The sequence below is a fragment of the Vipera berus genome (genome assembly GCF_964194415.1).
Source record: "Vipera berus genome assembly, chromosome: 1".
Lineage (NCBI taxonomy): Eukaryota > Metazoa > Chordata > Lepidosauria > Squamata > Viperidae > Vipera > Vipera berus.
In genome coordinates, this window is record NC_138202.1 from 169,328,677 (window position 1) to 169,355,014 (window position 26,338).

Here is a 26,338-nt window from a genome sequence, read left to right on the forward strand (position 1 = left end):
TTATGAATAAAAGTTTTATAATAATAATAATAATAATAATAATAATAATAATAATAATAATAATAATAATAATAATAAATAAAAAGGGTTCATAATTTTGGTGCAAAACTATTAGACTTGCAAAAGCCCACAGCAATTTTGCAAAGGACTACTCTCTGTTGGGTTATTTGTGATAACTCATCCACGCATTGCAATTTTCAAATGATGAATTTGCATCCTGGTTTCTTACTGTTTCACTTTTGAGCAATGTATGCACTGGAGGGCCAAAGTAGACAATGTTAAAGTGGTCTTTGAAATTAAACTCCTGTCTGCTTGGTTGTTTTTTTTTAAAAAAAAACAACTAATTAGCTTCATTTAGGAATTGAGGTAGATAATTAATAGATGTGCACATATGCTAGAGGAGAATTCAAATCTTTCTTTCTGTGATGTAATAGCAAACATCTTCTAGTAAAGATACTGCTTATATTTGAAAAGGAAATTACCAGTGGCCAGTTTCATATTCAGAAAATAATTTTCTCTTGAGGACTGGAGGGGGCAGTGTGTGAGACCTGTAGGGGAATTTCCTTCTGCATCTACCAGAATTCCCTTCCTTATCGCTCCCTCCAACTGCCATATTATTTTTAGAATATAAATAATTTCATCAGTTGATAACACATTGCATTAGTCCAATTTTTAATATCAGGTCTGTAGATTTGTTTCCAGCTATATAGAATAATTCTCTTTGCTGAAACCCTGATTCAACAGAGCCAGTAATTTTTTTATAAATATCAAGACTCATACTTTTAAAATACAATTCAGCATCACCATTACATCTTTTTACTTTATATTGCTTTTAAAATAATAACAGAAAAGAAAAAAAAAGGAAAGAAACAAAATACCGGCATGATTATAACGCAAATAAATTCTCGAAGAGAAAAAGGAACATATAAAAAGGGCTTTAAAAGTGAAAAAATACAGCGGGGAAAAAAAAAGAAATGAAGTATATTATTATACAATGGTTGGTTGCACAGTGAGCCAGATGTTTAGAGTGGGCAGCATTTTTTTTAATCCCCTCCCTTTTTAATTCCCCTCCCTTTCCCTTCCCTGAAGTGGCAAGCCCACAGGGCTTGACACTCAGTTCTTCCCAAGGACCTGAAATAGGCAGCGGGTGTTAAAGGTATCATGGCAGGAAGGAAGCTGTTCCAAGTTGACTCAGCCTTCCATCCTTCCGAGGTAGGTAAAATGAGGACCCAGATTGTTGGGGGCAATTAAGCTGACTTTGTAATAATGCCGCTTGGGGGGGGGGGCGAAAGCCCTAATAAGCAGGAATATACATAGAATGAAGGCTACTGCTAAGCACATTGATTTGTGCTTTAGATTGTAAGCCGCCCTGAGTCTTCGGAGAAGGGCGGGATATAAATGGGATTTAAAAAAAAAAGTAAAACTGCCTTTTTGCAATTGACAGATGGTGATTTTGTCAATTCCAGTATTGTTCAAGTGGTGTTCCAGTTGTTTTAGGATTGCCCACAAGACACCTATTACTGATGCTACCTTTGCTTTCTTTTGCCACAGTCATTCAACTTCTATTTGCAGATCTTTGTATTTTGTGATTTTCTCCCGTTTTTGTTTCCTCTTCTCTTCAGCTTTCTCAAGGTACTTATTATTATAGTAACAATTACATCTTAAACTACATCCCGCCCCCCCCCTCCAAGGCTAGAGCACCATATATAAGGACTTGAAATCAAGAGGGAATGAAAGCACAAATAGAGTGAGCGACCTTCACTGTTTTCATTTCTGTGGTTTTAGAGCCTGTCTTTTGGCATGAAATCTGCTGCTGATAGAGGACTGGCTGCCATCTTCCTTACCTTCTGCCGCAGGACCTCCATCAACAGTCTTGCTATTACAGATGACAATGGTTATGCATATATCCACCATGCCGCTATTTACAACCGTGTGGCAATTATAGCTCAGGTGGTTAAATTGGATCTAACTATTAATCAAAGGCGTTCTATTCCAGTGAGCCAAGGTAAGAAACATTAGATGCTGCCAACAACTTGTGAGTGTCGGAGTTCTACTCCTTCCCATTTATATGAAACACTAAAAGTCTGAATTTAGAAATCATATAGATATGATTTCCACCAGCCTGAGGATGACAGGTGAGATTTCGTCGAAACGTTGCTCTTACACCTTCAATTCTACGTGGGAAAAAACCCGAATGACCAACGATCCACATACAAACACCCGCGAAAACCTCAGAAAACATATATATATATATATATATATATATATATATATATATATATATATATATATATATATATATATATATATATATATATATATATATATATATATATATATATATATAACAGAGTGAGCGCCTGTTACTCGTCCCAGCTTCTGCCAACCTAGCAGTTCGAAAGCACGTAAAAATGCAAGTAGAAAAATAGGGACCACTACGGTGGGAAGGTAACAGCGTTCCGTGCGCCTTTGGCGTCTAGTCATGCCGGCCACATGACCACGGAGACGTCCTCGGACAAGCGCTGGCTCTTCGGCTTTGAAACGGAGATGAGCACCGGCCCCTAGAGTCGGAAACGACTAGCACACATGTGCGGGGGAACCTTTACCTTTTATATATATATATATATATATATATATATATATATATATATATATATATATATATATATATATATATATATATATATATATATATATATATATATATATATATATATATATATATATATATATATATATATATATATATATATATGTGTGTGTGTGTGTGTGTGTGTGTGTGTGTGTGTGTGTGTGGGATTCACACTCAATATCTGTGCTCAACATTTGTCCTCAATATTCTGTCATCTAATTAGGGCAATTTATCCAAGTTGGCATGTTGTTTTTCAGTTTTTATCCTACAGACTAATTAAGAACCCAAGGTTTAGATGTTTGCTTCAGTAGTTGGGTTCACAGAGCACTTGATAAACATAGTTTGTTGAGTAAACTCATTCAAGACTAAGCTTCAAGGTAAGGGCTAAGGCAAAGGCAAAGCACATTACAGCGTAGCTGAATATATGAACTGGGACACTGTAAACTGTTTTTTTTAATTGAGATTAAAACTGCAAGGCATACCCAATAGTCACTTAATCCTCACCTATTAAGTCACCCTAAGATTGTCATTCCACAATCTTTAGCTAGTAATGAGTAGTAAATGTTTAGATGTTATCTTTTTATGTGTGCTATATCTGTTATTACAGTAATTTATTATTTATTAATCGTCATATGATAAGATCTTTAAGGCAAACTATCATATAAAAATACAATAACAATGACAATATCAACATAATTTTGGGTTTTTCTTTTTCAGGAAAACGTTCCCAAAGACCAGAGACAAAAAGTGGTATGTTATAAATTTATTATCCTTTTTTTATATAAAATAAAGCTTTAGCAGCTATCCCATTTTATAATCAATACTATTTTAGCAGTAATGAGACAGAGGTCTTCCAATAGTTGGAAGCATTGTAGGAGCATGCATGCAAATTCAATGTTATGTGAAAAATTGTTTCAAAAATCAGTTTTACTCAAGAACCAGCTGGAATTTAAAGTGAAGTTTATAGCATTTTGTGAAAGCCCTAAAAATTCTGAATAATTGAGATTATTTTGATTGTATGTAGTAATACTAAGTCAAAATGACATTGTAGCTAAATGTGATATGCTTTTATGATATTATAGCTAGCTAGATATAGATAGATAAATAGATAGATAGATAGATAGATAGATAGATAGATAGATAGATAGATAGATAGATAGATAGTCCTTGACCTATAACCACAAACGACCCCCAAATTTCTGTTGCTAAGCAAGACAGTTGTTAAGTTGCCCCATTTTATGACCTTCCTTGCCACAGTTGTTAAGTGAATCACTGCAATTGTTAAGTTAGTAACACAGTTGTTAAGTGAACCAGGCTTTCCCAATGACTTAGCTTGTCAGAAGATCGCAAAAGGTGATCACATGACCCCGGGACACTGCAGCTGTCTTAAGAGCCAGCTACCAAGCATCTGGATTTTGATCACGTGACCATGGGGATGTTGCAAAATGTGAAAATTGACATAAGTCATTTGTTTCAGTGCTGTTATAAATTCAAACAGTCACTAAATGAGTGAATTGTAAGTCAAGGGCTACCTGTACAAATTATAACTGTGGCCTGAAAGTGATTTATTTTCTATTTTCAGGAACACTTGCCTTCATAGAAAAGGATGTCATGATTGGAGAAAGAACTTGTGAGTTGTAAATAAACCCAGGATTAACATCATGTTTATTAAGGATATTTGCACACATTTACTGTATGTGTACAAAATTGCCTTCTTTCAAACGCTGACTTTTTTTTTTGTTTACAGAAGATGCTGGTAATCGTCTCCCATTTTTCAATTTTTCCTTTGCACTCTTGCAGTTTCTTCCATTTTGTGGAAATGTGTGTTAAGAGGAGAATCGTGGAATAGTGGTATAACCAGTGGTGGGATTCAAATAGGTGAACAACCGGTTCTCTGTGTGGATGCTACTTCCGGAAGTCCATTCTGGGCCTGGGCCACAAAAAATTAGCTACCGGTTCTGCCGAAGTGGTGCGAACCGGCTGAATCCCACCACTGGGCATAATGCTTCTTTCATAAGTAGCAGTACAGAATGTACCCTTTGATTGATATGGCATGTTGGTAATGATTACCGTGCTCCTGCCCTGCATACAAACGTCTCACCTTCTCCAGTCGCATAACCTCCTTTTTTGAGATCCAACTTAAAAAAGAGAAATGACTTCTAAGATTTTAAAAATATCATACAGATACGGGACACGATATTGAAAGTAATTTATGTTTTTGAATTGCATAAAAAATTAGCGTTAAGTAGCCCCCCCTGAAAATAAAGTAAGATAAATTGCACTAGATCCATCTTGGTATCAAATGCAAATGTCTTAGCTGCTCCTAATGCTGCATTCTTCTGGACAGAGAGCTCTGATGTCGTTCGTGGGATCTGTTGGAACCACTTCCCCAGCTGGATAGTGCTTAATAGCACAGTAGTTAGAGTGCTGCCTTTGATGCAGGAGACTGAAATTTAAATCTGGCTTGATACGTACCTTACAGGCAGGGGACCTTGGGTAAAGACCCCTTACTGCAGGGGTCCTCAACCTTGGCAACTTTAAGACTTTTGGACTTCAACTCCCAGAATTCCCCAGCCAGCTGGGAGTTGAAGTCCACAAGTCTTAAAGTTGCCAAGGTTGAGGACCCCTGCCTTAATGCTTCACCTGCCTACCTCAAATATGCGAGTGGCGTGAACTAAGAAAGTCGTGCTGGCTTGGATGTGACCCAAATTAACCAGGTCCACCTCAGATGTTAGGGAATCAGGACAATCTGATGATGTGGGATGCTGAAATAAACCATATATGGACAAAACACGAACACGTGTGTGCGTACCGTGTATATGTATATTAATACAACACACACACACACACACACAAGGGCACTTGAGCAAGTTTATAGTCCTGTCAAGGAATACTGAAGAAAGTGGGGGGTTAACAGAGATATTTAAAATTGAAAAAGGTACAAGACAACATTGTTGTTTGTATTAACATTAGAGATTTTATTAATTAAAATTTGAGAGTCTTCTATGATAAAGGGAATTAAAATAAAACAGAATGATTATAGATTGAGAGCTTTTGCTGATGACTTGGTTGTGACATTATCTCAACCGATACAATTGGTTATAGATTTGATGGAAATTATAACTCAGTATGGCAAGGTTTCAGGGTTTAAGGTAAATAGTAATTAGACTAAGATATTGTCTAAGAATATGTCTATGAGTGAAAGGGAAATGTTAATTAAATTAACAGGTTTTGAAATAGTAAAAAAGGTTAAGTATTTAGGAGTGTATATTGCAGCTTCAAATGCAAAATTATATAAGAATAACTATGAAACACTATGGTTGAAGATACAAAAGGATTTAAATAATTGGAAAAAATTACAATTATCTCTATTGGGAAGAATAGCAGCTGTTAAAATGAATGTTCTGCTGAAGTTTCTTTTTTTGTTCCAAATGATACCTATATTGAAAAAGGATGCCAATCTTGATGAATGGCAGAAGGGTATTAATAAATTTATCTGGGTGGGGAAGAAACTAAGAGTTAAATTTAAGATTCTGCAAGATGCTAGGGAAAGAGGGGGACTCAAGGTGCCTAATTTGAAATTGTATTATGATGCGGTGGTCATGGGTTAGCGATTGGCTTAATGTAACTAATAAAAGAATACTCCACCTTGAGGGTTGGGATTTGGTATATGGATGGCATGCATATCTGCTTTATGATAAAAAGGTAGACAGGGTTTTTAAATCTCATATTCTTAGAAGTGCGTTGTTGCGTGTCTGGAAAAAGTATTATTATAAGTTAAATTATAAAATACCGATTTGGGGAATTCCTGGACACGTGATAGAAGGTGTATCTATGGAAGTGAGTTTGGCTATGTTTTCCTATAAGGAATTACTTAGATTGGAAGGGAATGATTGGCAACTTAAATCATTAGAGGAGTTAAGACAAGAAAACATAAGTTACTCTTGGTTTCAATATACCCAATTGAAAGCTAGGTGGAAGTTGGATCAGAAAGTTGGCATCACAATTACAGATGAAAATTTAGTAAAACAAATTAGAGATTCAAATTGTGCACATATAAAGAGGATATATAATATTCTAATTGAATTGGACTCGGAAACGGAATTAGTTAAAGATTGTATGATAAAGTGGGCACAAAACATACAGGAACCAATTCCGTTGGATACTTGGAAGGTAATCTGGGTTAGAAATGTTAAATTTACTCAAATTTAACATTTAAGAGAAAATTTAAGAGAAAATTTTTATAAAATGTTTTATAGATGGCATTTGGATCCCAAAAAGTTGTCTTAACATGTATCCTAACCTACAGTCTAAATGCTGGAGATGTGGTAGTTTAGATGCTACTTATTTTCATATGTGGTGGACTTGTAGAAATATAAAAGCTTTTTGGATTAAAATCTGGTGGAACATTCAAAAGATTTTTAAGAGAAAGATAAAGTTTTCTCCACAATTGTTTTTACTGGGTATTGTTGTAGATTGTGATACTAAAGAAACTAATCTGATGTTGAACTTGATAACAGCAGCACGGTTACTGGTGGGACAATATTGGAAGAAGGATAGTTTGCCTTCTATAGAAGAATGGGTAATTAAGGTATCGAATCTTGCAGAAATGTCAAAGATTTCTGCTTATTTGAAGGATCATTCGCAAGAAAGATATATTTCAGTTTGGAGAAGATGGATAGATTATATCCAGAATAAATATGGGACTAAAAAGTTCCATTTAGCTTATGAGTAGATTTTATATTTTTATTAACTTTAGTATTAGTATTGATTACCGTATTTTCCGGCGTATAAGACGACTGGGCGTATAAGACGACCCCCCAACTTTTGAGATGATTTTCATGGGTTAAAAAGTCATCTTATACGCCGGAAAATACGGTATATTTCTGTTTAAGTTATTATTATGTTAGTATTGATTATATTTTTGTTTAAGTTATTATTATGTTTTTAATAATTTGAATGTATCAATGTTAAAGGGGAGTTAAAGCACATTATGAATTTGGTTAATTTTATAATGGATAATTTTAGTTAGAATATGATTATTATATTTATGACCCTGTATTCAGCTCTGGGAAGTGGGGGGAGGGGGGTTTGGGGTGGGTGGGTTTTGGGGATGTTTTGTAAAAAAAAGTTGGTAAAACTTTTCAATAAAAAAAAAGGAATACTGAAGAAAGATAAAATTTTATCTGGACTCACAAGAGATCACTGGTTCCCTCCTTCCCTGTTTCAAGAAGTCCTGAGTACAATCCATCCAAATGAAGCACCTTGATCCAAATCCATTTATTTCAAAGGAAAGAATTTAAGAACGTTATGTATTCCCGACTGTCCCTTTGAAATGCTGTATAAGAACTAAACACACTTAACCTTGACATTGATCATTTGCTTGTGCATATTAAGGTGCTAGTCATCCATGCATTTTAACTGCAAGACATCAGGCCCTAAGATACATATGAATACATGTGAATGTCTATGTTTCCAAATTATACATGTAAGAAGAAGATAAAATGGAAAAAGAAAGCCATAGTCCCAGACCTACAACAGCTCTAATGCAGCTTGGGAGCTTCTGTTTTATGCAATGCAAAGTAAAAATCATCAAATATATTTCCTGAATTCAAATTCACTCTCTTTAATTAACTTGAATGGATTGAAGTCAAAATTTTGTTTTCAATCTGTCCCCATTCCACGTTGACTCCGTTTCGTTCTGGTCCAGCGTCATCCCTATTTTGCCAGTGGAACCTTCAGCTAGAAAAGTCTGCCATAAAAGTATTCTTACGCTTTTATGAGATGGTAAAAGCACACCGGTTATAAATTTCCAAATGCACGTCATTTATATTTGGCCCACCGTTTATTTTGTTTTGAGTTATTAAATGCCGGAATGCGGTTCATTTTAGGCTTGTCTGCATAGGTTGCTTTTCTGACATCAAGAGCTGCAGCAATAATAACAGATACAGCTCTGGATAGCATAACTTTAATGTTAATTACACAAAAAGCAAATGAGGAACAGAGCACAGATACATAGCTAGGCAGCAATAATAACAGATACAGCTCTGGATAGCATAACTTTAATGTTAATTACACAAAAAGCAAATGAGGAACAGAGCACAGATACATAGCTAGGACGTAAACCTTCTATTCTATAGAGCTTTAGCTTTCCTTCCTCCAAGCCAGTGGTCACTCTTGCCTCTTGTCATCTCTCAGCTTGGGGACCCACAGCTTTGCACCTAGCAGCCCAGTGCAGTTCCCTTGAAGCGCTCCATTTCCTTCTGGCTTTAAGAGCAGATTACCAAATACCCGACGATCGAGGATGGTTGCCTATCCATTTTGCTGCCTATTATGACAACGTGGCCTGTATCACAGTCCTCTACCGAAAAAACGCAGAGCTAATAGAGGCTGAAACTCAATCTCTGTGAGTAAGCAAAGCAGGTGGCCCGGAAAAATATGGGGGGAGGGGGGGGAAAACCAGAGACAGGTTGCTTGGTGGGTTTAGGAAGCTGGTAGAGTTCAGAATGAAGAAGTGGATGGTTGGAATGAGGGGGGAGGTGGTTTCCTGGACTGCTATGAAGCCAGGTCAGAGTGAGAAGACCTGTGGTATTTATTTGTTTCTTTCTTTGTATTAAATTTCTATAGCTACCCAACTCAATTAGGTGACTTGGGTTAGCTATATACAGCAATTCGATGTGGTTGTCAGCTGCTACCTGCACTGACTTGGCTACGGAGTGGAGCTTCAGTGGAAAGGAAGCCTGAACAGAGGCTTGGAAAGAGGGTGGAAGCAAGAATTTTGGTAACCAGGCCTCAAACATGGAACAACAATCTAAAGCAGGGGTCCTCAACCTTGGCAACTTTAAGACTTGTGGACTTCAACTCCCAGAATTCCTCAGCCAGCTTTGCTGAGGAAGTCCGCAAGTCTTAAAGTTGCCAAGGTTGGAGACCCCTGATCTAAGGCATGCTAGTAAGGAATTTGGGCAGATAGAATGAGGTCCAGTCAATGAATACATATGCTTATACAGGTAGTCCTTGACTTACAACAGTTCGTTTAGTGATCGTTTGAAGTTACCAAGGCACTGAAAAATGTAACTTATGACCGTTGCAGCATCCCCATGGCCATGTGATCCAGGTACTTGGCAACTGGATCATATTTATGATGGTTGCAGTGTCCCAGGATCATGTGATCACCTTTTGTCACACCATCTGACAAGCAAAATCAATGGGGAATTCACTTAACAGCCGTCTTACTAACTGAACAGCTTCAGTGATTCACTTAACAGCTGAGGTAAGAAAGGTCGTAAAGTGGGGCAAAGTTCACTTAACTATTGTGTCACTCAGCAACATAAATTTGGGGCGCAACTGTGGTCATAAATCAAGGATTATCTGTATATGCATAGATCTTCTGTGCTACCACCAATGTGTTTGTCAAATAAGGTCACTTCTGAATCAATTTCCCAAGTCTTAGTGTGTGCAACTTTTATCTAGCTTGACACCTTGATTTAAAAATAAATCCTAGGAAGATCAGCTGAGGGGAATGTAATATTATTAGAACAGAAATTAAAAAACAGACTTTTTTAAAAAAAAGGATATGAAATTTTGCTAGCCTCCTTACAGAAATTTCTTACACTCAAGGACAAGTATCACTTAGTTCTAGGGTTAGGGTTAGGGTTAAATTGATCTAAATTGTTAGCCTCCTTACAGAAATTTCTTACACTCAAGGACAAGTATCACTTAGTTCTAGGGTTAGGGTTAGGGTTAGGGTTAAATTGATCTAAATTGTTAGCCTCCTTACAGAAATTTCTTACACTCAAGGACAAGTATCACTTAGTTCTAGGGTTAGGGTTAGGGTTAGGGTTAAATTGAGCTAAATTGTTAGCCTCCTTACAGAAATTTCTTACACTCAAGGACAAGTATCACTTAGTTCTAGGGTTAGGGTTAGGGTTAGGGTTAAATTGAGCTAAATTGTTAGCCTCCTTACAGAAATTTCTTACACTCAAGGACAAGTATCACTTAGTTCTAGGGTTAGGGTTAGGGTTAGGGTTAAATTGAGCTAAATTGTTAGCCTCCTTACAGAAATTTCTTACACTCAAGGACAAGTATCACTTAGTTCTAGGGTTAGGGTTAGGGTTAGGGTTAAATTGAGCTAAATTGTTAGCCTCCTTACAGAAATTTCTTACACTCAAGGACAAGTATCACTTAGTTCTAGGGTTAGGGTTAGGGTTCAGGTTAAATTGAGCTAAATTGTTAGCCTCCTTACAGAAATTTCTTACACTCAAGGACAAGTATCACTTAGTTCTAGGGTTAGGGTTAGGGTTAGGGTTAAATTGAGCTAAATTATTAGCCTCCTTACAGAAATTTCTTACACTCAAGGACAAGTATCACTTAGTTCTAGGGTTAGGGTTAGGGTTAGGGTTAAATTGAGCTAAATTGTTAGCCTCCTTACAGAAATTTCTTACACTCAAGGACAAGTATCACTTAGTTCTAGGGTTAGGGTTAGGGTTCAGGTTAAATTGAGCTAAATTGTTAGCCTCCTTACAGAAATTTCTTACACTCAAGGACAAGTATCACTTAGTTCTAGGGTTAGGGTTATGGTTAGGGTTAAATTGAGCTAAATTGTTAGCCTCATTACAGAAATTTCTTACACTCAAGGACAAGTATCACTTAGTTCTAGGGTTAGGGTTAGGGTTAGGGTTAAATTGAGCTAAATTGTTAGCCTCCTTACAGAAATTTCTTACACTCAAGGACAAGTATCACTTAGTTCTAGGGTTAGGGTTAGGGTTAGGGTTAAATTGAGCTAAATTGTTAGCCTCCTTACAGAAATTTCTTACACTCAAGGACAAGTATCACTTAGTTCTAGGGTTAGGGTTAGGGTTAGGGTTAAATTGAGCTAAATTGTTAGCCTCCTTACAGAAATTTCTTACACTCAAGGACAAGTATCACTTAGTTCTAGGGTTAGGGTTAGGGTTAGGGTTAAATTGAGCTAAATTGTTAGCCTCCTTACAGAAATTTCTTACACTCAAGGACAAGTATCACTTAGTTCTAGGGTTAGGGTTAGGGTTAGGGTTAGGGTTAAATTGAGCTAAATTGTTAGCCTCCTTACAGAAATTTCTTACACTCAAGGACAAGTATCACTTAGTTCTAGGGTTAGGGTTAGGGTTAGGGTTAAATTGAGCTAAATTGTTAGCCTCCTTACAGAAATTTCTTACACTCAAGGACAAGTATCACTTAGTTCTAGGGTTAGGGTTAGGGTTAGGGTTAGGGTTAAATTGAGCTAAATTGTTAGCCTCCTTACAGAAATTTCTTACACTCAAGGACAAGTATCACTTAGTTCTAGGGTTAGGGTTCAGGTTAAATTGAGCTAAATTGTTAGCCTCCTTACAGAAATTTCTTACACTCAAGGACAAGTATCACTTAGTTCTAGGGTTAGGGTTAGGGTTAGGGTTAAATTGAGCTAAATTGTTAGCCTCCTTACAGAAATTTCTTACACTCAAGGACAAGTATCACTTAGTTCTAGGGTTAGGGTTAGGGTTCAGGTTAAATTGAGCTAAATTGTTAGCCTCCTTACAGAAATTTCTTACACTCAAGGACAAGTATCACTTAGTTCTAGGGTTAGGGTTAGGGTTAGGGTTAAATTGAGCTAAATTGTTAGCCTCCTTACAGAAATTTCTTACACTCAAGGACAAGTATCACTTAGTTCTAGGGTTAGGGTTAGGGTTAGGGTTAAATTGAGCTAAATTGTTAGCCTCCTTACAGAAATTTCTTACACTCAAGGACAAGTATCACTTAGTTCTAGGGTTAGGGTTAGGGTTAGGGTTAGGGTTAAATTGAGCTAAATTGTTAGCCTCCTTACAGAAATTTCTTACACTCAAGGACAAGTATCACTTAGTTCTAGGGTTAGGGTTAGGGTTAGGGTTAAATTGAGCTAAATTGTTAGCCTCCTTACAGAAATTTCTTACACTCAAGGACAAGTATCACTTAGTTCTAGGGTTAGGGTTAGGGTTCAGGTTAAATTGAGCTAAATTGTTAGCCTTCTTACAGAAATTTCTTACACTCAAGGACAAGTATCACTTAGTTCTAGGGTTAGGGTTAGGGTTAGGGTTAAATTGAGCTAAATTGTTAGCCTCCTTACAGAAATTTCTTACACTCAAGGACAAGTATCACTTAGTTCTAGGGTGAGGGTTAGGGTTAGGGTTAGGGTTAAATTGAGCTAAATTGTTAGCCTCCTTACAGAAATTTCTTACACTCAAGGACAAGTATCACTTAGTTCTAGGGTTAGGGTTAGGGTTCAGGTTAAATTGAGCTAAATTGTTAGCCTCCTTACAGAAATTTCTTACACTCAAGGACAAGTATCACTTAGTTCTAGGGTTAGGGTTAGGGTTAGGGTTAAATTGAGCTAAATTGTTAGCCTCCTTACAGAAATTTCTTACACTCAAGGACAAGTATCACTTAGTTCTAGGGTTAGGGTTAGGGTTCAGGTTAAATTGAGCTAAATTGTTAGCCTCCTTACAGAAATTTCTTACACTCAAGGACAAGTATCACTTAGTTCTAGGGTTAGGGTTAGGGTTAGGGTTAAATTGAGCTAAATTGTTAGCCTCCTTACAGAAATTTCTTACACTCAAGGACAAGTATCACTTAGTTCTAGGGTTAGGGTTAGGGTTAGGGTTAAATTGAGCTAAATTGTTAGCCTCCTTACAGAAATTTCTGTAAGGAGGCTAACAATTTAGCTCAATTTAACCCGAACCCTTGAACTAAGTGATACTTGTCCTGGAGTCTTAATATAGTTCACCAGAAAAGTGAGTCTCATCTGATAGTTACTCTCAGTGGCCTGGAGTAATGTGGCATGTAAGTTTAATTTGTTTACTTAGACTTCCATTGAGTTTTTTAATTTAGATAGATGAAGTATAGGTAGTCCTAAACGTAATGAGTGCAATGGAGCTTGCTTGTGACAGTCCTAAGTCATGGTGGTCATAAAAGTGAGTCACCACATGACCAGACCTGTTTTTTCAAACTTTTTTTGCTGGTGGCCATAAAGCAAAGCCGTTGTTCAATATGGGGCATATTTGTAAATAACAGTTTTCAGCAAAAACGTGGTAAAATGCAGTCAGATGAATGGGGGACACTGCAAATGGCCGTAAATGCAGGCCAGTTGCCCTGTGCCCAACAAGTGGTCCCGTGACCAGGGGCAGCATCCGTTGGAACTTCAGAACTGGGTCATAAGTATCTTTGGGGGACTCCATCATAATTTTGAATGATTGCTAAGCAACTAGTCCTGAGTCAAGTACATGAAATAAAAGCCGCTGTATTTCTTTAGATTTGGTTCAGTTTGTTTCATACCACAGTATTCTGTTCTTTTTCTATCAATAGATATCATTCCACACCACTTTTGCTTGCAGCTGTATCTGGAGCACTAGATACTATCAAGTATTTGTTTTCTCTTAAAGCCGACTGGCTAAAAAAAGACGGTGAAGGAAATAACATAATACATTTGGCTGCACTGAACTTCCATACAGAAATTTTAAAGCATCTAATTGAGTTGGATAGCCCTGATCTCCCAGTTTGGAAAACTCTTGTTGGTAAGTACCCTATACAGTAATTCTGATTAAATCAGAAAACTTTCAGGGTTGGGATTAAAAAGGTAAAGGTTTCCTGTGTCCAGTCGTGTCCAATTCTAGGAGATGGTGCTCATCTCTGTTTCTTAGCCATGGAAGCCACCATTGTCCAAAGACACCTCCATGATTATATGACCAGCATGACTATAAGCCATGATTATATGGTCAGCATAACAAAATGCTGTTACTTTCCTACCGAAGTGGTATCTATTTATATACTCACATTTCACATGGTTTTGAACTACTAGATTAGCAGGAGCTGAGGCAAGTAATGGGAGCTCACCCAGTCGTGTGGTGCTTGATCTCAAACCTATGCTATCAGCTTTCCATCTGATATGCTCGGTGTCTTTAATCACTGAGCCATGATCCATATGCCAGCTTCATGTTTCCCTTCTCCTGGGTGACTAAAGCTCTCTTTTGCTGACAATATGAGGGTGATGTGATAAAAAAAACATTCTGGAGACGTACTACAGCAGCTGATAAGAGATTCCTGCTCAACAAAGAGAATGCTGCAAAGGATCGATCTCTACTGCTAGTTTGCCTCATTAATACAAGCCACCTTTTTTGGATAGCAGGAATAGACAATAGCATTCTGTACTCATGATTTACCCATCACGGAAACAGTCTTCATTTCCCACTGTGCTTTCAACACAATGTTTTTTGCACTTTGACTACTTTGTACAGGTAGGAACAGCTCCCTAACTCAGTCAGTGGATGTCATGGTCTTCTAGAGAGCAATTTTGGAATAGCCACAATTCATTGCATATGTATATGCAGGTGTGTGTGTGTTCACTAAGACCTCTCTTTAGAAAGGAAAGCAATTGGTCATTGATACTTCCAGAAAGGAAAATTTATTTTTTTTATTTTTATTTTTATTCCATTTATATCCCGCCCTTCTCTGAAGACTCAGGGCAGCTTACAAGCTTAGCAGTAGCCTTCATTCTATGTATATGCCTGCTTATTAGGGCTTTCGACCCCCCCCCCAAGCGGCATTATTACAAAGTCAGCTTAATTGCCCCCAACAATCTGGGTCCTCATTTTACCTACCTCGAAAGGAATTGTTCATTGGGAAGACCTTTCCCAGCTGAATTCTTTGCCAGCTGTTGCCAGATTGGACAGAATTTTCTTAAAATGGCTTTGTCTAGTTAACAGGACCGATAGGGCAGAAGTGCCTTAAGGGTGTACTGCAGATAGATCAACAAGGAAACTGGATGACCCATTGGTGGCAGCACAGGGCTATAATATTAACATAAGGGTTATAAAAGTTTTTGGTGCCATGACCCCTAGAATTATAAATATGTGTCTGTGTAACCCTCACAGACAAACAAACCCAATGGACTTTGTATTAGGCAAGAAATAAATACATCCAGGGCTTTTTTTGTCATAGAACGCTCAGAACGGAGTTCCGGCACCTTTTTTGGATGGAACCTTGTAGGGTAGGCAAGGCGGGTTGTATGACATGTGTGAGTTCCGGCACCTTTTTCTTTTACAAAAAAAGCACTGAATACATCACTGACTTTTAATATGAAAAAGAATCTGTATATAAAATAAAACAAACACAGATATTTCCAAATTTATAAAATCAATCCCTTTATTTAGAAATAAATAATAATAAACCAACAAATTTAAAACTGAAAATTTATTGACTGAAAATGTATTGACAATGATAAACCTCCTCACTTTCACAAAACTCCAAAAAACTGGCTATTGGTTTTGATACAGTTACCCTTGCTTCTGGTTCTCTATTGATTTTAGATCAATATCTTTTTCTGATTTCTGGAAAACCTTGACTGTCTGCTTGCTTACTCAGGGAGAGCAGATGTGAATGCTGAAGGTGCTTTTTGGGTGCATGTGCTGTGAGGCTTGTAACTCTAAAGTTATAGTAGGACCCTGTCAAGTTTACTTTGGGCTTTGCTTGAGTAAGCTGGCTGCTGGTTTGTCGAGTAAAGCAGAAGCAACTTTTGAGAATGATGCTGCTTTGTTGGTAGAAACTCCCCAACCCAAATGTGAATTTCTTCCTCAAATTTGCTACTAATCCAGCCCACAGTTGGAGAACCTCTGTAATAAGAGAACCACAAGCCTTGTATTCACCATTAATTTTCTTGTTAGACTATAAAGAAAAACACTGTTATAAGCCAGAATTAAGTCAAATGCCATGGGGCTGGCTATGTTTAATGCAACCCTTAAATGTTAACAAATTATTGTTAAAAATCTTAACAGGCATGCTGAATTGCAAATCCTATATTAGGAAAAGAATGGCAATACGGTGTTTAGAAGTACTTTGTCTTGCCAAAGTGGATTACTGGAAATGTATATTGCAGGCAGGTGAGATATTATGTGTACCATTTGTCACTTTTTCTGCTAGAAGTTATTTTAATAATAATAAACATAGTGAAAGAGATCAAACCGGCTTTACTGTCTTCTAGAATAGGGGTCTCCAACCCCTGAGCCATGGCCTGCCAGGAACCAGGCTGCACAAGCGAGCAAAGCCCAATCTGTGCAGCATGCGAAGCCACGCTTGTCCAGTCAGCAGAAAAACCACCCTCCACGGAACTGGTCCCTGGCAGCCAAAAAGTTGGAGGGGGGGGGCTGTCCTAGTATACTATTAATCTGTAGCCTAACAGTTTGGCTGCCTGACATAGCTGGCGTGACTTTTGGTTATCTAAAATTCATGTCTAAAGGCGCTTTATTTATTTATTTATTATTATTTATTATTTGGATTTATATACCGCCCCTCTCCCGAAGGACTCGGGGCGGTGTACAGGGCAATTAAAACACTATATACAACACATAATATACAAAAATTAAAATAAATTAAACCAAGTAGCCCTAAACATTAAAACATGTTCTAAAATGTAAAATTTAAAATTTAAAATCTAAAATCCCAGTCCCTCAGTCCAGGCCGGCAAGTTCAAATAGCCAAGTCTTCAGGTCACGGCGGAAAGAGCGAAGGTCGGGAGCCATCCGGAGCTCAACAGGGAGCTGATTCCAAAGGGCTGGCGCGCCCACAGAGAATGCTCTCCCCCTGGGGGCCGCCAGTCGGCATTCCCTGACCGACGACACCCTGAGGAGGCCCTCTCTGTGGGAGCGCACAGGACGATGGGAAGTTAACGCCGGCAAAAGGTACTCCCGTAAATAATCCGGACATTTAGGGCTTTATAGGTCATCACCAGCACCTTGAATCTCAGCTTTAATGTCTGGGCTGAGATTCTCTACTAAAAAGTGGCTCAGGATTTAATTTAATTTTCTCCGTTATAACCAAGGATCCATAACCATACATGAAACAGGGCCTATTAGATTTGGTGTTTTCTTTGAATAAAAGCGGAGAGGTAGAGGAGCTTTATGTGGCCCTTTTATCATCTTCCTAGACAAGTTCATTCCTAGCCTTGGCAGGAATAGGCTGGAGGGGTGGGGAGGGTGGGGGGGAGGAATGTCGCTTAAAGTGATCCAACCAAATTGCCTAAAAGAAGCATTTCTCAAAGGTTTATGAAAAGTTACTCTTCCTTTACCTGAGAACTCACTGCAGTTAATAGTCCAGCCTCAAGCATTGCATTTCTGGAAAAGATAATAATTTCACAACTGCAGACACACCTGTGTAATATTGATTATTTGGATCCATTTCAATTGGGCTTTTTATCTGAGACAGAGGGCACTTAGCTGAGGTCTGACTGAAGAGGAATATAGAGCGTACAGCTTATCCAGTTTATTTATTTATTTTTATTTTAATCCCATTTATATCCCGCCCTTCTCCGAAGACTCAGGGCGTCTTACAATTTAAGCACAAACCAATGTGCTTAGCAATAGCCTTCATTCTATGTATATGCCTGCTTATTAGGGCTTTCCCCCCCCCAAGCGGCATTATTACAAAGTCAGCTTATTGCCCCCAACAATCTGGGTCCTCATTTTACCTACCTTGGAAGGATGGAAGGCTGAGTCAACCTTGAGCCTGGTGGGACTCGAACCTGCACTAATTGCAGGCAGCTGGTGTTACTTAAGGAGGCATTAGCCCACTGCTCCACCAAGGCTCTAGGTAGGGTCCCCTACCTAGAGCCTTCAGTGACTTTTGATAACCCAGATATTACATTCGATAACTTTCCCAATAAAACAAATTTATACTAGGGAAAAGTTTATACAAATATTAAAAATATTTCTGGAAATAACTTATCAAAGCACCTACTCGAAACAATTATCTGGAAAATTGTATATTTGCAAATTTACAAAAAAAATATGCATTTCAAGAAATTGATATCAGTATACAAATATCAACCGGAGGGGCAGGGTTAAATAAAAAGAAAAGGGAAGTACAGAGAAAATATTGCTTATTACTTTATTGGGTGTTTTTCCATGACAAAGGCATAAAAGCCTTTTTTATCTTATTGGCTTAGCGGCAAGGAAGGCAATAGCAAGCAAAATCTAAGGATCTGCATATTCTGTGAGGTTTGCTTGTCAGCATAAGTTTATATAATGGCCGTCTAAGCCATTTTAGGTCCTCAGGCAGAACCAAATAACATCCCACCCCCCACTGGAGCAGGATTCCTAAAAAATGTCCTGTAACATTCAGGCGTCCAGTTTTGCAGTCCGCTGTCAGTATATATACTCATTCCATGGTTCCCCCTTCAGATCCACTGCGTTTGCTCCCTGCTTTTGCCAGTTGCTCAGAAGATTTTAACCAAAGGAATACAATCATCTAAAGAAGTCAGAACCTTGGAGAGATTCATAGCATGTTGCCTTGCTGTAACTGGTGGGTTACTTTTGTTCTTGGCGGCAGGTACCATACCCTCATTAATCAGCTTGTTGAAGAGCGAAGACGTCAAATTGGAGTGCATCACTCTGGGAGTGCTGAGTAACATCTCCACCCATGACTCAATTGTCAGAGCCTTTGTAGAAGCTGGAGGCATTCCCGTGTTAATTAAGCTCTTGACTGTAGAAGAACCTGAATTGCTGTCTCGTTGTGCAGTGTTTTTATATGATATTGCCCAGCTGGATAATAATCAAGTCATCATCGCTGAACTGGTAAATCTAATCAGGAGGGGGGAAAAATGTTCCCTTTTGTGGCTAGCCCTTCTTCAATAAATTAATTAGAATAATAAGAAGATGGGCATGTTTTTCCATGGTAAGGGACACAGCTTTTATTATTTGTGATATTCAGACTTGTTTGATGTTTACAAGTATTACAAGTACAGGTCTAAGTGGTGTTTTCACATTGCAGCCACAACTGTGGCCTTTGTTGTTCTTGTTGTTGACTAGGTTTGAGAAATCAGGAACAAGCCTGATGAATGTCACCCTTTCTTTCTGCACTAGCCTTTGAAACACATTTTTGCCCCTGTGTTAATGATTGCTGAGCTATATCTTGAACTAATTTTAATTGCAGTTAAGGTTAATCTTGATCATTAGGGTTTTTTCCCTTCCTTTTATCTCATCAAGGCTAAGCAAGATACCATAAACCCTACTTCTCTCCCCACCCCACCACCACCACCCAATACTCCAGGAGATCTCAAGAACTGTGGAGAGAAGGAGAAAATTAGGAAAGATTACCTTTTCAGCCTGTGAAAAATGGAGATTTTTGTTAGGTTCGACCCATTGCATCATTTGGTTCTTAATTAATTCTACTTTTGCCTATGCCCCTTACAACTTTTTTTTAATGTAGGGTGGAATTCCTGCTCTCATCAATCTGTTGCAATATGACATGCAAGATCTGCTTGTGAATGTAATGAGCTGTATCCGAGTATTATGCAAAAATAATAAAGAGAATCAGCTGAAAGTGAAAGAAATGATAGGCATTGAACCACTTGTTCAGTTCTTACGTTCAGATTCAGGTAAAAATAAAAACAGCAAAATTAGATAATCGGTTTTAAGGAAATGACACCGCTTGCTGATCACTTAACTTTCTAGATCATTTTACTTCTGGGGTGATGGGACTTGCAGGAGAAGACATCTGCTTCACCAGCAGTATCTATTCTCTAATAGACAGACATAGGTAAAGGTAAAGGTAAAGGTTCCCCCGCACATGTGTGCTAGTTGTTTCCGACTCTAGGGGCCGGTGCTCATCTCCGTTTCAAAGCCAAAGAGCCAGCGCTTGTCCGAGGACGTCTCCGTGGTCATGTGGCCGGCATGACTAGACGCCAAAGGCGCACGGAACACTGTTACCTTCCCACCGTAGTGGTCCCTATTTTTTTACTTGCATTTTTACGTGCTTTCGAACTGCTAGGTTGGCAGAAGCTGGGACGAGTAACAGGCACTCACTCTGTTACGCGGCACTCGGGATTCGACCCACCAAACTGCCGACCTTCTGATCGACAAGCTCAGCATCCTAACCCACTGAGCCACCGCGTCCCTCATAGACAGACATAGTTAAACTCAAATATGAAGTGCAGCCTTAGAAGTCTCAGGGCTAAGGAGAGTAGATACTTTTACTAGGAAACTTTTACCTTCTCATTCCTGGTTCCGTCATTCATTTGTATAACCCATTAAGGAATATCTTGCCCTACAAGTGCTAGAAAATTGGTTTTAATACTTTGAAGGGGAAAAAATGTAACATCATTATAGAAGTAGAGCAACAAATCTTTGTCAAGCATTTTAGTGTAATTATTAAGTCAGGAAATAGATATAGTAAAGAATTAAATAAGAGCATATGCACTAATACAGGGGTTTTCAAACTTGGCCCTTTAATGACTTGTGGACTTCAACTCCCAGAATCCCTCAGCCAGGCATGCTAGCTGAGGAATTCTTGGAGTTGAAGTCCACAAGTCATAAAAGAGCCAAGTTTGAAGACCCCTGGTTTAGGTAGACAAAAGTTAGCAAATTATCTCTAGTAGATTGGTTTGGAAACTTCTATCCTCTTTAGCTAGTATGGCCAATACCAAGATTCAGGGAAGTTGCAATCTCTAAAATATCTGGAAAATATCAAATTGCTTATTCAGAGTATAAACAATGCTGAATAAAAAAAGAAAGAAATAGACATAGATGTTATAGAATCATAGGGCTGGGAGGGACTTTGGAGGCACACTGGCTGATGAATTCTGGGAGTTGAAGTACACAAGTCATAAAAGGGCCAAGTTTGAAGACCTCTGCAGTAATATATTAAAATTTTAACATCTACAGTTTATTTATTATTATTTATGTACGTTATGTTATTTCATAATTTTTCCACGAACATTGAAAACATATACTCCTGGCACATCAATACCAATATAAAAAGGATAATCTGCTATAGCTTCTTCTTTTAAACTGGGAAGATTAGATGAAGGCTATACAGTAAATGATTTTTTCAAAATTATATGTATAATAGTGGTTACCATTTGGGGATTCATGGATGATTTTGAGACGATCTATCAATGGTCAGAGAAGTAAAAAAAAATCATTCAAAAGGAAATATTCAATCTGTAAATTGTCATTACCGCTATAAGTTATAAGAGTCATTAAAAGATTGAAGCAGATTCTACATGTATCTGGCTTTTATTTTTTATTTTTGTTTCTGCTTAAAAGATGTCCTGGTGGCAGTGGCCTCAGCAGTAATTGCAGAAATTTCTCGTGGGAATATGGAAATGCAGAATGCTATCGTGGCGGCAAACGTTATTGATCCTCTAATTCAGCTTCTCAGAGGAAGGAAAATCAGTGTCCAGGTTAAAGGAGCAATGGCAATTGAGGCCCTCTGTCAAGGGAACACTCTTATCCAGATGAGATTTCTATCCAGATCTGTGACCAAGTTTCTTCTGAAGCTCCTAAAGGCAAGTGTTTCATTTTTCTTAGTGGGTTGTCTTACCCAAGTCATTGTATAAGGGATGATGACAATGATGAAGATGGTAATGATGATGACAACATGCCATCAAGTATTGTCAATCCTTAGAGACCACATAGCTAGAGTTTCCCATGATTTTATCTTTCCCTAACCTGGTCCTTCAAGTCTCCCAACAATAACTGAAATCATCCACCTGGCTGCTGTGGGTCCTCTTCTTTCCTTTCCTTTCCTTTCCTTTCCTTTCATCTTTCCCCAAATCAGAGACTTCTCCAGAGAGCTGGGCCTTCACATAAAGGCTTTAAAGTAGGATAATTTTAGCCTTGGTGAGATCTGGATTGGTTTGTTCGATGGTCCATTGGCTAGTTTTCTAGGTTCTCCGTGGTATGTTCAGGAGTCTTCTTCAACAGCAAAGTCCAAAAGCATCAATACTCTTCCTATAGAGTAGGTCAGGGGTGTCAAGCTCAATTTCATTGAGGGCCGCATCAGCATTGCAGTTGCCCTCAGGGGGCCGGGTGGGTATGGCCAAGGTGGGTGTGGCCTACTGGGTGGGCGTGGCTAGAGCACGTATGGCCTACTGGGTGGGCATGGCCAGCTCTACATCGTTCGCATCAAGGGTGCCTATGGGGGCCTGGGCAGGAGTGGGACAGATCTGAGGGTCTCTGGCAGAAGGAGGGTCTCTGGGCCAAGGCCAAGGCAGTGGCGGCCGTTCCTTCACTGTTTCCAGGATGGCTTCGCGGGCCGCATGAAACCACTTCGCGGGCCAGATCTGGCCCCCGGGCCTTGTGTTTGACATGTCTGGAGTAGGTGATAAGTGTGCTGAGAAGTTTCATATATAGCTTTCTCGTTTTGGTCCAACTTCCAGGCCTTTCACTTGAAGGTGAAGGAACAAGGGGCCGTAACCCTCTGGGCCCTAGCTGGACAAACCCTGAAGCAGCAGAAATTCATGGCAGAACAGATTGGGTACAATTTAATTATAGACATGCTTCTATCACCGTCTGATAAAATGCAGTGTGTTGGTAAGTCACTGTTGTTCAGCAATCACAGGCACATTTTTTTAAAAAAATAATCACGTAGGAGCTCAAAAAAAAATATCTTAAATGTATTTCTTACTTTTGTCGTTTTGGAAGGAGGAGAAGCTGTCATAGCTCTTAGCAAGGACAGTGAAATTCACCAGAACCAAATATGCGAAGGGAATGGAATTGCCCCTTTGGTCCGGCTGTTAAGAAGTGGAAGGATAGCAGAAGGCACCCTCCTCAGTGTGATCAAAGCCTTAGGCACAATGTGTGTCGGTCTGTAGTTCCTTTTCTGTTGCTCCCAAAGTATAACAGTGTTAAAGCTTTTGAGAAAGAACCACGGGAGGGCCTAGGAAAGAGTACGGTAGTCTTAATATTGTACAATATTGGACGGCTTTGAGAGCTAGAGCAGTCCATTTCCCCCTACATGGCAACCCTCTTCACAACACAGGTGCGTTATCAAAACAGCTGCAACCCTACATCTGCGCAGTTTGTGACTCACAAAGCCAACTATAGCTCAGTCAGGATTTAGTTCACTCTTTTTCTGAATTTCCTGGTATACACTTCTGAAGGTATAGTTGGCTTGCTGAGCTTTTTTTTTTTTTTGAAAGAACATCTAAAGAAATCATCAGGAGAGATGGTATGAAATTATTGCCAGCGACTTATATTTTAGTCCCATTTTTTTTCTAGAAGACCTTATCCAAGAATAGACCTTAATACAATCATTTCCGGCAATGTCTTCCAAATATACAGTATTGTTTTAATTCAGATTAGTCAGTCCATACAGCCTTCTACCTCGATATAGAGTACTCTGCAGTACTCTGATAGTACTGTACTGTACAGATGTCAGCTGCAGACTTGTCCTGCTATCTGACCCTTTTTTAACCCAGGATACTTCCAGGGTCTAGTAAGAAAGCCAAAGTAAACACTAGCTTTATGGGGTAAAATCAGTGCAACTGACGGTAATGTCATAATAAAATCAGTAGTAAAATATTGGTAAGTTCTAAGCACCAAGAAAATATTTTTTTAATATCTGGGAATCTCTTTAATATCTAAAAAATCTCTTCATCTAGCATTTTAAAACTTTAAAAGTAATCCTAATTCTATTTCTCACAAGATGATGTTTCCTAACTTGAGGAGTTGTTAGATTTTATCTATCTATCTATCTATCTATCTATCTATCTATCTGTCTGTCTGTCTGTCTGTCTGTCTGTCTGTCTGTCTGTCTGTTTTTCTGTCTGTCTGTCTCTGTCTATCCGTCCGTCCATCCATCCATCCATCCATCCATCCATCCAACCATCCATCCATCTTTGCACCAGTTTTGATTCCTAGCAACTGCCTGGACAAGTCCCTTCAGTTTTCTTGGCAAGGATTTTCAGGAGTAGTTTGCCCTTGCCTCTTTCCTAGGGCTGAGAGACAGTGACTGGCCCAAGGTCACCCCGATGGCTTTGTCCTAAAGTGAGGCTGGAATTCCCAGTTTTCCACTTTTCTAGCCTGGTGCCTTAGCCACTACACCAAATTGGCTCTCTCATACACTGTTTATACTTGGACAGAAAATCATACCATTTCTGGACTCAAAGGACTTTGCTAGCTCTTGATTTATGAGGACTTTCCATTGACTTAAGCTAGATCATGGAGCATATACTTGCTTAAAAGTAAAGAACAGTTAAGGGACTGTATTTTGCTTGTGCTAATTTTCCTTCCTCCCCCCCCCCTTCTTTTATTTGTATGGATCTCTTTGCCTGACATCAAATTTGTAGGTGAAGCTCATATAAGCAATCCACTTAGTCAAGAGAATGTAGTGGATGAAGGGGCTTTGCCGATACTTGTTCATTTACTTAAAACTCATCCATCCCTTCAGATAAAGGTGGGTTTTAAATGTTTGTCGTACAGATCTAAATTAGAGAATCTTAATTTAGCAAGTGTCTCAAATGGTGACTGTTCGCAGTTACAACGGTGATCAAAAAATAATTTCACTATCAGTCCTCACATTTGTAACCTACACAGGTCTACATAGCAAAGGAAAACTGAACTATAAATGTAAGCATAGCTGCAGTTTCATTTAGTGACTGCTGCTCATAACAACCGAATTGACGATTCCAATTGTGGTCGCTAAACGAGGACTACCTATGGTTCTTGAATGGTTCTTTGATATGGTTCTTTGATAGTTTCTCCTCATTGAATAATATAAAAGAAAATACATTTGCAGGATGCTGAAGACTCTAGTTGCTGAAAAATAGCCTACCACGTTAGATAATGGGGCTGCAATCTTAAGAACATGTATTTGACTTTGCCATAATATCAGCATTAATTAAAATATGAATAATATATTACTATTATTTCAGTCTCTAGGAATGAAGTTAGAAGATGAAATAGACACAGTTACCATAAAAACAACTAAAATCAAGTGGGCAGAACCTTTACAATGAGTAGTTGACTTCCTGGGAGCAGACGTGGATAGTCATATCCTAATGACACAATGATCTTGAGAGAAAGACAGTGTTTCATAGAATTAGCTAGCTTTGAAAGGATAGTTCAAGACTATCAGTCCTTGGAGTTTATCTATATGAGTTAAAGTTCGATAGTTTATATAGTTCAGGATTGTTTGCGTAAGCTAGATTATGATTGTTTGTATTTTTATACCCTGTATTCTGCTCTGGGAAGTGGGGGGGGAGGGGAAAGGGAGGGTGGGGTTGGGGAGGGTTGGGGAGGGTGGGAGGGAAGGGGGTTGGCGGTGGGGTTTTCTTTTTCTTTTTTTTTGTTGTTTGTTAAAGATAAAATGTATTCTAAAACTTTTTAATAAAAATAAAAATAAAAAGACTATCAGTCCTGGCTTAGTGGGCCATCAACTTCACCCTAGCACTAAAATCATAAATCACACTGGCACATATATACATGCATAAAAAGGAGTATTAAAGATACTCCTGCAATTAGTTTCTACAATTGTCCTAAGGATATTAAAATATTCAGTGAGATGTATTTGTTATTTGCACAGATAAGGAATGTTGCTCCAATATTTATGCCTGTGCATTTTTCTTCTGTGCATGTTACAGTACTTACAACTGTTTGCATGACATTTAGGATAAACAGAACAGGAAAAAAACGCACAGAAATGGGGATTTGAAAAGAAGAAAATACTTTAAACCCATAGAAAGATTTTTGCTTTCCACTAGGTTTTATGATATGCTTCATGTCTATATAGTTTAATTCGTTATTTTTTTCTAAAAATATGATATAAAAGGTTGAAAAAAATCTAGATGTCACACTCTGATAAGGTTACAGTACCAGGTCTGAGCTGCAACACTCTGGAAAATTGTTAAATAGCAGGAAAGATATATATATAACAATTTTACTTTTTTTG

The 26,338-nt window shown here is 38.4% G+C and overlaps 1 protein-coding gene across 1 annotated transcript in view; it reads left to right on the forward strand.

Annotated features, from left to right (window-relative positions):
* The window catches only part of ANKAR (ankyrin and armadillo repeat containing), a gene marked incomplete at its 5' end in the record, with an annotated part of 49,314 nt that overhangs the window by 11,640 nt on the left and 11,336 nt on the right, over window positions 1–26,338 (forward strand). The window contains 12 exons of the mRNA XM_081340761.1: window positions 1,786–2,005; window positions 3,350–3,382; window positions 4,215–4,262; window positions 8,831–9,038; window positions 13,982–14,190; window positions 16,447–16,551; window positions 18,995–19,239; window positions 19,874–20,042; window positions 21,712–21,953; window positions 22,827–22,980; window positions 23,092–23,253; window positions 24,738–24,844. Of these exons, the coding sequence (XP_081196887.1) occupies window positions 1,786–2,005; window positions 3,350–3,382; window positions 4,215–4,262; window positions 8,831–9,038; window positions 13,982–14,190; window positions 16,447–16,551; window positions 18,995–19,239; window positions 19,874–20,042; window positions 21,712–21,953; window positions 22,827–22,980; window positions 23,092–23,253; window positions 24,738–24,844 (1,902 nt within the window). The remainder of the gene's footprint in view (window positions 1–1,785; window positions 2,006–3,349; window positions 3,383–4,214; window positions 4,263–8,830; window positions 9,039–13,981; window positions 14,191–16,446; window positions 16,552–18,994; window positions 19,240–19,873; window positions 20,043–21,711; window positions 21,954–22,826; window positions 22,981–23,091; window positions 23,254–24,737; window positions 24,845–26,338) is intronic.